Genomic DNA, 16577 nt, shown 5'->3' on the forward strand with positions numbered 1-16577 from the left:
CGTGCATGTGTTAGTTCTGGATCTACGTTAACTCTTGGAATGTGATCAGTTGGTGTCCATTTGTAAATATATCTTCAAGAGCCCCTGAAGTGGTTTGATGAATGCATTTTTTCTTTCTTGTCTTGACGTTAGGGCTGCATGATTCATCAAAATCCTGAAAACAAAATTGCGTAATAACTTAGTGTGATTATCAAATTGCAAAGGCAGCGGTTTAATTAAATATGTGCTGCATGTTTCATAGTGAAGCGTGGTACTGTGTTCATTTACTCGTGAGCAGGTTATGCTCCACTGCAGCGGTTCAGAACTAGTAGTAGTAATAATAATAATTATAATTATTGTTATTTAAAAGTCACATTGATAGATAATCTCAAATTTTTGGCTTTAGTGTGCATCCATACAAACAAGCACAGCAGACCTGTTTTTTTTTGCATTTTTAATAGAAATCCTAATTTTCTATTAAAAAAATACAAATAAAAGTTGGCATATCAAAGGGTTTGTCTCTTTTTTATATATATATATATATATATATATTATCCTTTTGCATTTAGTGGTTGTTTGCTTTTTCTAGTCTTTTGTAAGTTGTATTATAGGGAGGGATTTTCTCTTTCTAGACTAGAAAGCATTTGATTGGACAACAATGGACATGCCTCTTAGTGCAAGATGAGTAATCAGTCCACTTTCAGAAGTAAAAGACTAAATGTTAAATCTGTTTATGCTAAAGGTTAATTTAGTCAGAGTCTGCCAGCATATAGATTAGATCAGAGCCCTTTAGGATATTTAAGAAATATGTAAATGTATAAATATTAGTAGTAGATTGATATGCTTATGACTGTATGAACAAGAAGAAGGAGTGGGAAACAAAAAGAGAGAGTGAAAATAAGAACTGTTTGATGAAAAATGAGACCGTCTGGATATTATTATTGAAGGTGGGGAGTTTTTGTGGTTTCTGCTCACTGTGGGCGGAGCAAATTAATCAGGAAACTCACTTCTGGGCATCAGTGTGTCCAAACATCATTTGCAGCCTCCTCCTTAAAGGGACAGTTACACTTGTCCAAAAGGCTCTTTCTCTCTCTCTCTCTCTTTTAAAGGCTGTCATTTCTCTCTCGTCATTATGCTAAAATGTCTCATTATTATTAATGTTTTTGTGTGATAATGGGTCATAATTGAATTAAATTAAAGCATAATTAAATCTCTGTGGTGTGTGTTACAGATCAGTGCGCATGCAGTGAGGAGACGTCGGAATGCACTTGCCTGTTGGACCTTCATCCCAGTGAGGTGCGTAAATCCACAGCAAACCAGTCTTCAGTGTCCTGAGATTGTGTCTGCACTAAACAAGTACAAGGGCGGTCTAACAATATCCCGTTCCCGACGTCCTTTCAGAAAAGCATATCTGCTCTTTATTCTTATCAAGCACCGGTACAGCCTGCACTCGGACTGTTATGCACGCGCTGCACGCATGAACTAGTGCTTCGTTTAATTTGCGGGGTCTGTGCGCAGCATGTGCATATGCTCAGAGCAGGCTAGCCTACCAGTGGTGAATATATGGCCCGCAGACAGAACAGGCAGGTTGTCGATGAGTGACAGAGCAGAATAAGAATGGAGCAAAGTGTGGATGCGCTGTCCTTGAAGAACGTTCAACCTCGGTTTTGTTTATATGTTGCTTAGCCTATAATTTTAAATGACAGATGTCGAATTTATTTATTTATTTTTCTCTGCGACACTTCCTAGGCTACTGTGTTTACAGCAAGATGTTAAACAAATTTAGTATTTTGAAAAGACGAATAAAATTATAGTAGGCCATTTTTATACAACCTACATATTTTTTCTCTCTGCCACACTTGTTCCTAGGGCTGTATACCTTGGAGAACCTGGCGATACGATACATACCTCGATACACAGGTCACGATTCGATACGTACCTCGATACAGAGCTGTCTCGATACGATTTGACACAATGTGACACGATTCGATACGATTCAATAAAAATACATGGGCCAGAGCCAATTAGTTAATGCTGAACACATTTACTCAACAAACAGAACTCTGCATTTTTCTTCAATTTAATGAAGACAAAAGTGCATTATAACAAAGTGCATTTTGCTTAAATATTTGCAACTTTAAGTGCTCTGATTAATTGTACACAAATTGTATTAATCTGGAAATTACCACAAGTCAACATTTAACTTTCCAAGGGTACAGTCTGAGCTCACACAAGCACAAAATCTTCTTCTTCTTATTCTTAACTTCTTATTAAATCTTCTTATAATTCTTTTTTGTGACACCATGTACTGCCATAACATATTTCACTATGAAATCGCTTAAATGCTACATCTTGCTTTAACATTTTCCATGAGTTTTTTTTAAACTCGCGGGCGCCGCTGCGCCCCCTAATGGCTGGGCGGAGTATCGATACTAAGGGCTAGAATATCGATACTGTATCTTTTTTTATTATATCGGTATGTATCTAAGAATCGATATTTTGAGCACACCCCTACTTGTTCCTATATGGAGGACCAAACCTGCAAAAACAATAAATAATTACATAAATAAATCCACAAAAAAATACATAAATAAATAAATGTGCAAATAAATATATAAATCCACATATTCCTGTATAAATAAATATATAAATAATTAAATGTGCGAGAAAATAAATTAAATAAATTAAACGAATGTTGGGGGAAATAAGCCCCCCCCCCATCAAATGTTTATTCATTTTTGAATGTAGTTCCGTAATTATTTTTCCTCAGTTCAACATGCTAATGAGAGGGTGTCTATCAAGCATCAGAGAAGGCGGTCTTTATGCCACCATTGGTTGATTGTTATAAAAGTTCTGCGTTCGATTGTTTGCCTGCGCAATGCCCGTTAACGTAAAGGCAACTGACAATTCAGCCTTGTATGTATCGATACAGCATGTGTATGTATATATATATATATATATATATATATATATATATATATATATATATATATATATATATATACAGTATATATTGAGAATTCTAACTTTTATATGTTAGAGATCGACGGTTATACAGTCAGAATTCTAACTATATATTCATTGTTTGTATTTATGATTTCAGAATTATTAAACTGCCATGTGGTAATACCTATTTTGAATAACACAGCAAGTTTTGATAGTTAATAATTTTCACAAATGGATAAGATTGCAACATTTTAAAACCAAAAGACTAATAAAACTAATATTATAAAATAGATACTTCATAACTTTAACTCTACAATCATAATATATCCATCGTAAAGCCAGTATATACACAACTGCACATGAGTTTAACAAGAACTGTTATACCTCCCAGTCCTACTGTGTGCGTCTGATATGAATTGGGTAAATTTGACTGTATATTACTACTAAAACTGTGCAAAACAAACTCACACTCTTTTGTGTCTCTCTTTCTTTCTCTTTTCAGCTGTCTGTTTGCAGTCTCACTGACAGACAGACACAACGTATTGCTGCAATCCAACCCCCTCAGTTTCCTCTCCATCACCAGCCAATCAAATGCACTCTGAAAATAAACTCTCCAATCATGGCAAGCAAGTGACAAGCGGAGCCCAATCACAGCTCCCCAATGTAAACCAAACGCAGCAGCAAGGACCTGCTGGCAGCCAAGGGTCAAAGGGCAGTGGGTCTGGGAACCATGGAGTCAAATCCAACCAGATTTCTCCTGGAAACCCTGGACTGAAGAGCCTCAACCAATCAGGCGGTGGAGTTGGTGGGATAATGAAGACCAAGGCAAAGAGGGAAAGGAGCGTCTCCATGGACACAGGAGACCAAAGAGAGTCACTCACCCCTGTTTTGGAGTCAGATGCCAAAGGTAGGCGTAATGCTGCTCTCATCCTTAGACCGAATGTCCACGGGCCGCCCACAGTCCATAGACTGACTGTCTGATGCTTTATACATCAGATCCAATGTTAGCTTTACAGATTACACATATTAGTAATGTATTCTGACTACTTGATTACTTTTAGATTACTTTTGAACTAACATGTAAGAAAATATGTCTATTGCTTGTTATCAACATTTCCCAAACTCAGAAAGACCTGCGGGGGATCGTGAGGTGATGAAAAGCTAATAACTAATTCAATCATAAAAATGTCAAATTATACTAATTGTGTGGCCTCACCATTTTCTGAGTAATCACAGCTGACTAGTGGCTGGTGTGTGCAGTTTCAAAAAACTAGAAGACTTTCTGAATGTAAATAAGCGGTAGGATTTAGGTTTTTTTAGGAGGGAAGATTTAAGATTTACAGCATTAAAATATTTCAGCAAATCAGTACCTTATCAATAATTTTCTGCCATTGTGTAAATAAATAATACGTGGACATGTAGTGTATAAAAAAGTAACTGATCTGATTATGAGCATTTTAAAATATAATAAAATATAATTATTATTATTTTTTTTTTTAAGTGCAGTACTGGTCAAAGGTTTGGTCCAAAGCTGCATTTACTTGATCCAAAATACAGTGAAAACTGTAATATTGTGAAATATGATCACAATTTAAAAGAACTGTTTTCTATTTTAATAAATGTTAAAATGTAAAGTAATCCTGTGATGACAAAGCTGAATTTTCATCATCATTACTCCAATCTTCAGTGAAAAATTATTTTGTGGTGAAGTAAATACTACAGAAAAACAAATGTAATTTCTACATTAATTTAGTTCAGGCAAGAATAATAATAATTCAATATTGGTACTCAATTTAAGCTTGTAGAATTTAAAGTCTGAACTTATAAGTATATTTTACTTGGAATTGTTTGTTGTTTTTACAAAGACTGTTTAAGTAAATATCAACGTCCGTTGTTCCCATCATGCACTTGGGCATGAATAATTAAGTTTTTTTTTTTTGCTGTTTTCGAGATGTATTTATACTGTATTATGGATGCTTTTGTTGATATGTTAAGTAACTTGCTGTTTTGTTTTACTCAAAATGACCCATTCACACTATTTACTGATCGTCACTGTCATTGTGTATCATGTGCCACGTATTCAGGTCTCTGTGTTCATTTAGTTAATAACTATATTGAGTCAACATATTACCTTTAAAAGAATAACAAGCTGTCTACTTGCTTACATGCCTGATTGTAACTTAACGCATGCTTTATAGGCTATTTTTTTTCAGTGCTATGTTGTTTGAGTAAAGTTTACAAACCGTGAGTGAAATGTATTTGAGTATTGCAGGGTAAACTTAAAATAATTAAGTAGAAATTACTCATCAAACTCTACCTGGCCACGTTAAATTTACTTATTTCCTTTGCTAATTTTACATAACTTGGGCCCCGTCCACACGAAGACGGGTTTCTCTGTATACGCATAAATTGTTTACCGTATAGGCGATAGGCGTTTCGTCCACACGAAACCGGCGTTTTCGAAGAGTGAAACCGATCATTTTTGAAACCGGGTCCCAGGGTGGATAAATTTGAAAACGCCGGTTTCATGTTTTCGTGTGGACGGCGAATCCGTATATTTTCTGAAACGATGACGTCATCAGCCCACGTGTCGCCCCTAATCAGACATCGCTACGTCACCTAACAGCGACAACAACAACGACAATGTCAGACTACGTGCCTGTGTTCGTGCTGCATAACCTACTTATTAGTTTTAATGAGTAGTTTAACTAGCTCATTAGTTTTATTAACGCAAAATCTTCTGCTTTGTGTGTTAGTTTATATTCAGCGCGCAAGGTTTACGCACATGGTCCAAGTCTTCTTCTCTGTTTTTGTGTATCTCTGTGGCAGAATTACAGCGCCACATATTGGTCTGGCATGTGTACTACATCGTTTTCAGTCGTTTTCAGTGATTCCGTGTGGACACAGATATTTCCTGAGACGACTCCGTGTTTACGGAATTTGAGGCAAAAAAAAAAGATCAGATAGGGAGAAATCTGGCTTCGTGTGGACGTAGCCTTAGTTAAGTAGTTTTTACTTAATTCCGTATTTAAATTTTATATAAAAAATATGCGTGCAAAATAAACGAAGTTAAATTTACTTTTTTTTTCAGTGCATGATCCTTCTGAAATTGTTGTAATATTTATACTTTTTGCTGCTCAATTACTCATTCTCAATGATTTATAATGGTTTGTTTTATTATCAATGTTGAAAACTGTTTTTGCAGAGTAAAATTGTGGAAACATTTGTAAAATTATAAATTAGTTTTTATTTACCGTTTTGTTTTATTTTATTGTGAAGAAAAAGAAGAAAAAAAAAACTCTTACCCCACATTTTTAATCCTAATGTGTTATGTTTTCCACAATTAGGCAGCACACAGATAACAATACTAACGGCCAGTTTTACTAAACAGGACAAATTAGTGCGAGAGCGCAATTCCAAAACAGTGCCAAGGGGTGTGGAAATTTCTGCGGGTGATTTACTGACAATGTGCAAATTAAAGAACACAGGCGCAACATCTCATTTCCATAATGACCAATGAAATCTATCAAGCGCAGCACAAATTAGCGTAAAGATATGTTCGGATTCGGATAATGTGTTCTTTTGGCATTCCAAAAAAATTAATATGCGTTGAAAAAATATTCTCCCTTCTACCATGCTCTCTATTCTCTGCGGTGCCTCACATTATTGCTGTTTTTACTGTACTTTTGATCAAATAAATGCAAAAACAAAAAATGTTTAGGTAGTGTATATTAAAGGTGGGGTAGGTGATTACGGAGTGGCTAACAACAGCAAGCTAGCTTTGAAAGCAAGATCCCGCCCTCCCTGCAAATCACTCTGCAAAGCCACACCGCCACCAAAAAACATGAACGCACACAGGCAGACCAGAGACAAACCTACGACACGATGAGAGACGGTGTTGGTGGAGGGTATTCACACACACACATTCATACACATATCAGAATCAGAATCAGAATCAGAAAGAGCTTTATTGCCAAGTGTGTTTGCACACACAAGGAATTTGTCTTGGTGTTATGAGCTACCAGTACAGAAAGTACAAACATAGTGCAGACAACATATAATTAAGGTGATAAGAACACTAATGAAGAGAATATACAATAATTAAGAATAACAATAGTAATAAAAATAAAAATATACAGAAAAGAGACTTGACCATAGACAGAACTGTGAATGTGCATGTGTCCTATGTACAGATGAAGGTTTGATGGGTTATTTACAGATGTACAGTACCGGGGTGTGTTATGTGTTGTTAAGGTGGGATACGGCCTGGGGGAAAAAACTGTTCTTGTGTCTGGCTGTTCTGGTGCTCAGTGATCTGTAGCGCCGGCCAGAGGGCAACAGTACAAAGAGAGAGTGAGCTGGGTGTGAGGGGTCAAGAGTGACTTTCTTAGCCCTTTTCCTCACTCTGGAGGTGTAAAGTTCTTGGAGGCTGGGCAGAGGGGCACCGATAATTCTCTCAGCAGTCCTAACTGTCCGTTGTAGTCTTCTGATGTCTGTTTTGGTAGCTGAACCAAACCAAACAGTTATAGAAGAACATAGGACAGACTCGATGATTGCAGAGTAGAACTGTTTCAGCAGCTCCTGAGGCAGGTTGAACTTCCTTAGCTGGCGGAGGAAATACAGCCTCTGCTGGGCCTTTTTCGCAATAGAGTCAATGTGATTGTCCCACTTCAGGTCCTGAGAGATGGTGGTGCCCAGGAATCTGAATGACTCTACTGAAGTCACAGTGCTGTTCATGATGGTGAGTGGGGGGAGAGCAGGGGGGTTTCTCCTGAAGTCCACTATCATCTCCACAGTTTTGAGTGTGTTCAGCTCCAGGTTGTTAAGACTGCACCAGACAGCCAGCTGCTCAACTTCCTGTCTGTAAGCAGACTCGTCACCGTCCTTGATGAGGCCTATGACTGTAGTGTCGTCCGCAAACTTCAGGAGCTTGACAGAAGGGTCCTTTGATGTGCAGTCATTCGTGTAGAGGGAGAAGAGCAGTGGGGAGAGAACGCAACCCTGAGGGGCGCCAGTGCTGATGGTGAGAGTCCTGGATGTGAGTTTGCCCAGCCTCACTAGCTGCTGCCTGTCTGTCAGGAAGCTGGTGATCCACTGACAGATGGAGGAGGGCACAGAGAGCTGTCTCAGTTTGTCTGAGAGAAGGTCAGGTATGATGGTATTGAAGGCCGAGCTGAAGTCCACAAATAAGATCCTTGCATAATTCCCAGGTTTGTCGAGGTGTTGCAGGATGTAATGCAGTCCCATATTGACAGCGTCATCCACAGACCTGTTTGCTCTATAGGCAAACTGAAGAGGATCCAGCAAGGGTCTAGTGATGTCCTTCAGGTAGGCCAGGACCAGTCTCTCAAGTGACTTCATGACCACAGACGTGAGTGCGACAGGTCTGTAGTCATTAAGTCCAGTGATTTTGGGCTTTTTGGGGACGGGAATGATGGTGGAGCGTTTGAAGCAGCAATATGAGTATCAACTTATTGAGTATCAACAATATGATACTCAATAAGTACTGCACAATCAAACTTATTTTACTCATGTATCACTGTATCTCTCGATCAACAATCTAAAAAAAGCCAACACTTCTGGAATTACCCTTTCAACTGGAAACGCAGTAAAGATGAAACTGGCTGTTTTCAGCAACCCTAAAATGCCCTGACCTTTCTGAGCACTTCTGTGTGTGTGTGCATGCTTATATGTGTGTATCAGATTTTATGCTCCTGGAACAGCACCAAATGTGCAAGTGCTTGTGTTTTCCTGTTGGTTGTCCTGTTGTGTGTGTCGCTCTCTAATTGAGCGGGGGTTGAGAGAGACTCTGCGCTCAGACAGGAAGTAGAATAGAGGGGGAGGGAGACTCTGTGCAACAAGTTCCTGAATATAAACAGGTCCCTTACTGCACACATACAAGTTCCCTTATGTGGTTTAGTGGTCCTGACAAAAACATGTCCGTTTCACACCAACACCAAAGTAAAAAAATAACTATATAATTATTATTTTTTGCAGGAAGAACTGTAAGACTTTTTAATTTGTATTTTCAAGACAGTTAAGTACAGTTTCCCCCCCACATTCTCATTATTGTAGTTGGTGTGGAAGTTTTACTTTTTTCCCATTATTATTAATAGTAATCATTACATTTTCATTAAATTTCATAAATAAATGTTTGCTATGGAGTGCTGTAAAGGCATTACAAAACATAGGCCTTCTACTATGTTACACACACACGCACACATGCAGTGCCCTCCAAAAGTATTGCAACAGTGAAGACAAAATTGCTCTGTTGGCTGTGGAGTCAAGACATTTACAAATATGACTAAAAGATGAATATGAGACAAAACTACAGAATGTCACATTTTATTATTGGGTAATTCAACACAGATGTTTTACCAGCTAAGAAGTTCAGCACTTTTAGAGTTTCATCCCTCTATCTGATGTGAGCATAAGTATTGGAGCAGTTGCCTCACAGGTCTTTCTAAGTGATCAGCTGTGTCCTGTTGCATTAATTCTTCAGATATTAAAAGCAGGGAATGTGTCGTATCAGTTATATCCATTACTTCTGCATTCTGAATCTTGCATTCGATGATGACACACACAAACCAGGATGAAGACAAGGGAGCTGACTTTGAGAGAAAAGCAAGTGATTTGGATGCTAAAAGAAAAGTCGATTAGAGCTCTAGCAAAAACAAAGGGCATGGAGAAATCAAGAGTTTGGAAACCACCAGCGACACCAGCAACCAACAACGACCTGATCGGCTGAGAAAACAGCAGTAGTTGATGACAGACAAATCATAAAAGCTGTGAAAATGAATCCTAAAAGACGTGTCTGTAAAATCACCATCAACTTCCAGAAAGCTGGGGTGATGAAAATTCCAGAAAAAAAGGGAACTGGGAAAAAAAGGGATTCCAGAAAAAAGGGAACTGCAATGATCCCAAGCATACAGCCTCATCTGTAAAGCATGGTGGAGGTGGTGTCATGGCATGGGCATGCATGGCTGCCTCTGGAACAGATCCTCTCAACTTTACTGATGACTTAATGTATGATGACAGTAGCAGAATGAATTTGGAAGGGTACAAAACCATCTTGCCTACCAATATTCAAGAAAATGCCACCAGATTCATTGGGAAGTGCTTCATATTGCATCAGGACAATGACCCAAAACAGTCTGCCAGTTAAATCAAGGAATTTATAAGGGCATATTAAAACTCCCCAAAACAAGCAACAATTGGAATTGGCTGCATTAAAGGCTGGGAAAAGTATTTCAAAGGATGAGACCAAGAGTCTGGTGATGTCTATGGGTCACAGACTCACTGCTGTGATTGTGTGCAAGGGATCTGCAACTAAATAATAGCTTTTAATCTTTTATATCTGCCTTATGTTCAACTGTCCCAATACTTATGCTCACATCAATGAGTGGGATGAACTCTAAAAGTGCTGTTCTTTTTATTTGGTAAAACATCTATGTGTTGAAACGGCTAATAATAAAATGTGACATTCTGTAGTTTTGTCTCCTATTCATCTTTTAATCATATTTGCAAATGTCTTGACTCCACAGCCAACAGAACCATTTTGTCTTTACTGTTCCAATACTTTTGGAGGGCACTGTGTATATATAAATATATATATTTTTTTCTTCTTCTTTTTCCATGTATCCTATTAAAAGTAAAGACAAATTAACTTTTTTTTTTGTTAATAATACAAATTTGAAAATAATGTAAGTGAACAAACTTTTTATCAGTAGGTCTATGTTATTATATTTCATTGTTGCAAGAATAAAAATGTATAAAATGTAATTATTTAAATGGTTAAAAAATAAAAATCGCTCTTACGATGTTCCGAAATAATTAAATGTTATAAATAAGATTAATTAAAAAGGTTTGCCAGGAGCATCATGAAAGGAATCCTTAACCAAAATGAAAATTTTGTCATCTTTGAAGCCCTGTTCACACCACCAATGACATTTTTTTTCGCTGCATGTCAGCAGTTGCTATACAGATCGAATGCTAGTCTGCATTTCTAGTTCTAGTTGCCCTAGTAACAGTTATGAATGCCACTACTGGTAAGATGCTGTTCGGTGTCAGTCCATGTTAACCAGGCTTTATGCCACTGAAAATGAACATTCTGGAAGGAGAAAGTTAGATATAAAATGCAGCAGTGCATAATGTATTATATCAAAGATGCAAGAATCAACTCATGCTCCTTGGAATTGTGACTGTCACTGCCAGCGCGATTAGATTTGAGTGTGTGCAAGTGAATGAGACTCGCATGACTAAATTACAATAATGACAACTGTAGGTGGTGAGAATGTGCTTATTTGTCATGAAAATGTATATTATCTATGCAAAATATACCTTTGTATTCTTTCTTTTGATTTGGGTTGAAATATGACCAGAGCGTGTTGCTGACAGGTCTCATGAGATTCAGCCAAACTGCTTCTGTCCAATATAAAAAGTAATAACAGGTCTTCTCTTCCAGGATTGCGGAGGCGTGTTTTTCTTTTCACTGTGTGTGTGCCATTTCTTTTTGTTTGGTTCATTGTGCAGTTTTTATTTTATTTCCATTTGTCTGGTGCTTTGTGTATGTCATGTGTGTATTATAGAGAGAGAGATCAGGGGAAATAACGGGGCAATAGAGTGATTTTGAGAAACTGAGTCATCTGGGCTTCCTGTAATAGCACTGAAGCTCTTTTGTGTGTGCATACACACTCTCACACAAACACGCACACCTGTCTGGAAGGTAGAAGGTGGGGTTATTGTAGTTTTGAAAATATAATTTATTTTTTAAATTGGTATTATTAAAAAAAAAAAAAAAAAAAATATATATATATATATATATATATATATATATATATATATATATATATATATATATAAAATTGTATTAAATTCAAGAAAGTCTTAAATGTGTAACGTACCAAACCGTGACATCAGTTTTTTTTTTAGTTTTTTTTTAATTATTATTATGTTAACAAACATGCTATTTACAGGTGACAAATCAGATACAGAGTAACCAGGGTCAACAAAACATACATGACAGCCAACATGGTTTGTGTGAGTATGAGTGTGTGTGTGTGTGTGTGTGTGTGTGTGTGTGTGTGTGACTGGGTGTTGGGTTTGGAAGTATAACTAAACAAAATAATAAAAAAATTTAATAAATTAATCAAAAAAAAAAGTACAACAGTAATGATAACAGTAATAATAATAATAATAGTAACATTAATAACAAAAATTAGAGGATAGTAACCAAACCGTGACATCTGTGTACCGTGCCACCCCTAATTACTATTTATTGGAGTACACTAAAATATTTTTTCATGTTAATTCAAAGGAAAAATACTTCCAAAAATCTCTCTTTTTTTCCACAATAGTAATGATGAACGTTGTTAGTTTTATTTTTTGTTTGTTTTTCAATATTAAAAAAAAAAAAAAAAAATATATATATATATATATATTTTATTTATGTTTATTATTATAATAACTAAAAAAATCATAATAGCAATGACGGATTGTCAAGTCGTCAAAGTTTTTGGTTCAAATATGGAGGAATGCTTGATTTTACTTTTAGTTTTGGTTAAAAATAGCGGCGGAGAGAATGAGAAATGGGGGAAGTGAGAACTTTATCGTCTCTATCCAGCTCTTTTTCAGGGAAACTTTTCTTTCTCTTGGCTTTCTCTCTCTCTTTCTCTACATATATTGTTCACCCGATAGAAAAGCAAACAGAAAGGCATTCAAATGAAATGCAAGTCACCCATCCACTTCAGACCACTCGACTGCCACACCTGGAAAGGGCCAATGATTAAAGAGAAAGTAGACCAGAGAGAGAGAGCTGACTCGCTCATTTACGTAAACTGATGTCTGCTGGGAACAAATGAGGATGCAGAAAAGGTCAGCTCTTTATCTCTGCCCGCCGCCAACACGGCGTGCACAGGCCGAAGACACCACAACCTAACGCTGTGCTCTCTTTCTCTCATTTTAGCTTTCTCTCTCGCTTGTTTTCTCCCTCGCTGTGTCTGGTATTCAGGTTTAGGGGATGTTTGAAGGCTTTGGAGGCCTTGTGTCCTCTCATTCCGCTTAAATGCCAAAACGCTTCTGGAGTACTCTGTGTCTGGAGTTTGTGAGAATGCTATCCGTTTTAAATCTGCTTTTTGAGACATATTGTGGGCACTGGCTTATATCAGTGTGGATAGAAACCATACTGTCCTATATAAATATGTGTAATTGATTCTAAATATGTTTACATCACTGTGTCTTTGTGTTTTTCCTAATGGTGTCCAGTAGAGGGAGTGATGCGCAGCAAACGCCGGTGTGTGCTGGAGAGAAAACAGCCGTACAGTGGTGATGAATGGTGCTCAGGGGCCGAAACTGAGGAAGAGGACGAGAAACCCCTTTCTGCCACTCACCGTGAGTTCACACACACGCACACGCACGCGCACGCGTACGCGCACGCGCACGCACACGCACACACACACACACGCACACACACACACACACACACACACACACACACACACAAAGTACAGCCTGCCTGCCTGAACCTGTACATAAATACTGTCTTATAAACCTTAATGAATGTTTCTTCCTGTAGACTGTTTACACAAACGTCTGGTTGACGTCGTTGTTGTAAAAACACAGTGCTGTTGATCCAGTGAGGAAAAAAAAATTAATATATAGCTAAATGTTGTAATTCAGCATGCATTCATATATCAGAATTAAAAAACAAGATTGAACTGAATTACTATAATGAAAACAATTTAGTGTACTTGACCTTTTTACAGACTACCACAGTTATTATTATTATTATTATTATTATTATATAATTATATCCCCCATTATTTTTTAATATTTATAACACTATACTTTGTGTTATATTATACTGGCATTACATACAAAAAAATTAAAATACTGGGCTGGCTAATGGGTGTTTTTTAACACAACAGCTGATGGAGTGCTGGCAAATTGGACATCTTTCTCTCTTCTGACCAACACAATCAATACATTTTTTGGTAACATTTTATTTTAAGGACCAATTCTCACTATTAACGTGCATGCATATTGCTAGCGAGAAGAAAATATACTAGCTGGGACTAGCTGTCAAAATTGATTTATTTATGACCCCAGGTGTCAAACTGACACCTCTGACCTCCTGTTCCTGTTTTCTTGATGTCTGTTTCTTGATGTTTATGACACCCTATTTATGGCCATATGAAGAGAAGTGAAGTGACATACTGCCAAGTATGGTGACCCATACTCGGAATTCGAGCTCTGCATTTAACCCATCCAACGTGCACACACACCGTGAACACACACCCGGAGCAGTGGGCAGCCATTTATGCTGCAGCGCCCGGGGAGCAGTTGGGGGTTCGGTGCCTTGCTCAAGGGCACCTCAGTCGTGGTATTGAGGGTGGAGAGAGCGCTGGACATTCACTCCCCCCACCTACAATCCCTGCCGGCCCGAGACTCAAACCCGCAACCGTAAGTTCAACCCGAATGTTTGATGGAACAACCCATCCGAGATCATTGTGACACTTCATAACACATGGTAAAACAAAATGGCCGAACCACATCCTGATCACAATATGGCCACTGCCATAAGCAGGGTGTCATAAACATCAAGAAAACAGGAACAGGAGGTCAGAGGTGTCAGTTTGACACCTGGGGTCTGACACAGCTAGTCCCTCATATTTTCTTCTCTAGCGTATTACGTTTATATCGTACTTTTAAAGCACATATTAATATATTGCCTTATTCTGCGTAACCATATTTTAGATCCATTAGTCCAACCTTAACATTTACCTTACTAACTATTAATTAGGAATGGGAATCAAATGGAAACAATTAACAATTTAGTTGTAAGGTCACAAAAAGGAAAATTATGAAAGGGGACCATCTTGCCCCACCATATTATCTAAAGACCAAATTAATCCTAATAGTTGTATTTTTGGAAAATGTAACTAAATTGGTAAAATTGTGCATCTTGGCAATGTAATTAATTATAAATACCATAACCTAACACTCACAGAAAATTCTGTACTTTTGCATTTTTATTTTCTTTATTAAATATATTGCATCCCCATTTTGTATATACATACACACGTTTTCTCTCTCTCTCTCTCTCTCTCTCTCTCTCTCTCTCTCTCTCTCTCTCTTTCTCTCTCTCTCTTTCTCTCGCTCTCTCTCATATCTATATCCCCTCCCCCATAATACTTTTCTCTCTATTTCATCCTGAAGCGGCAGTAAGCTAAATCTAATGCCTTCAATTCACTCTCACTCACTCTTTAACACTTTGTTTAACATTTTCAAGCAACCTATTATTTTGTGGCAAGATGTCCCTGGGGCCCCGTCTTGAGGGGGCCATCTTACCCCCACCTTTACACTTCAGAAAAATAAAATAAAATACAAATAATATATATATATATATATATATATATATATATATATATATATATATATATATATATATATGCGTGTGCGTGCGTGTGTGACCCTGGACCACAAAACCAGTCATAAGGGTCAATTTTCATTGAATAAATAAGCTTTCCATTGATGTATGGTTTGTTAGGATCGGACAATATTTGAAACTATTCAACTATTTGAAAAACTGGAATCTGAGGGTGCAAAAAAATCTAAATATTGAGAAAATAGCCTTTAAAGTTGTCCAAATTAAGTTCTTAGCAATGCATATTACTAATAAAAAATTAAGTTTTGATATATTTACAGTAGGCAATTCACAAAATATCTTCATGGAACATGATCTTTACTTAATATCCTAATGATTTTTGGCATAAAAGAAAAATCAATAATTTTGAGCCATACAATGTGTTTTTGGCTATTGCTACAAATATACCCCAGTGACTTAAGACTGGTTTTGTGGTCCAGGGTCACATTTGTTTCTTTCTTCAGATCAAAGTTATTTTTTCTAGTCTACAGTGAACAAATACACACACAAACTTTTCATATTCAACATAATATAAACACACAGTTAATCATTTTCAAATATCAGAAGATTTTATCAATTCTACCTCAAAACTGTTCTAATGAAATTACTCTCACAAATACCATTTCTCTCATGAAATGAATTAGTGCGCAATTTATAAATATGCTGAAGTGAGTTTTGTCACCATCTGTGGTCATGAGGACAATTAAAGGTGGGTGGGGTCATCTTATACCAGGGGGCTTCTTCCCCCATCTTCCCCTATTTGTTGTAATTTCTGTTCACCACTGTAACAGTTTACTCAACCATGACGACTTTCACTTCTGAGAACCGCGGAAATGTGAATAGAGACTATTATGAATAAAGGTATATTAAGAAAAGAAAAAAGAAAAGTATGATTGTTGAAATATAAATAAACTGATTTATATCACACACAAATAATAAATACATGATAAAAAGTTCATCAAGACAAATTTTAAAGCGTGACCAGAAAATTAGTTTTATTAGCTTAAAGTTTGAATGTTGATAGACAAGTTAACAAAACTACTTTTATAAATGCACACCATTTACATCTTGGCCAGCCATCAGATGTTAAAACAGTCATTCGTCTTCCACTGCGACACTTCACACTTATACTCTCTGACTGCTTTAGTGTTGTCTTCAAAGCCTTACATTCTGTGTGTGTGTGTGTGTCTGAGTATGGTTGTGCATCTGTCAGTTGCTGACCACAATC

The 16577-nt window shown here is 37.1% G+C and overlaps 1 protein-coding gene across 1 annotated transcript in view; it reads left to right on the forward strand.

The window, feature by feature from the left end:
- The window catches only part of LOC306888753 (B-cell CLL/lymphoma 9-like protein), a 51420-nt gene that overhangs the window by 27764 nt on the left and 7079 nt on the right, over nucleotides 1-16577 (forward strand). Inside the window, exons 2-4 of the mRNA XM_079447187.1 lie at nucleotides 1211-1275; nucleotides 3428-3832; nucleotides 13189-13314. Of these exons, the coding sequence (XP_079303313.1) occupies nucleotides 3517-3832; nucleotides 13189-13314 (442 nt within the window). The 5' untranslated portion in view covers nucleotides 1211-1275; nucleotides 3428-3516. The remainder of the gene's footprint in view (nucleotides 1-1210; nucleotides 1276-3427; nucleotides 3833-13188; nucleotides 13315-16577) is intronic.

This window comes from Barbus barbus (genome assembly GCF_936440315.1).
Source record: "Barbus barbus genome assembly, chromosome: 22".
NCBI classification, from domain to species: domain Eukaryota; kingdom Metazoa; phylum Chordata; class Actinopteri; order Cypriniformes; family Cyprinidae; genus Barbus; species Barbus barbus.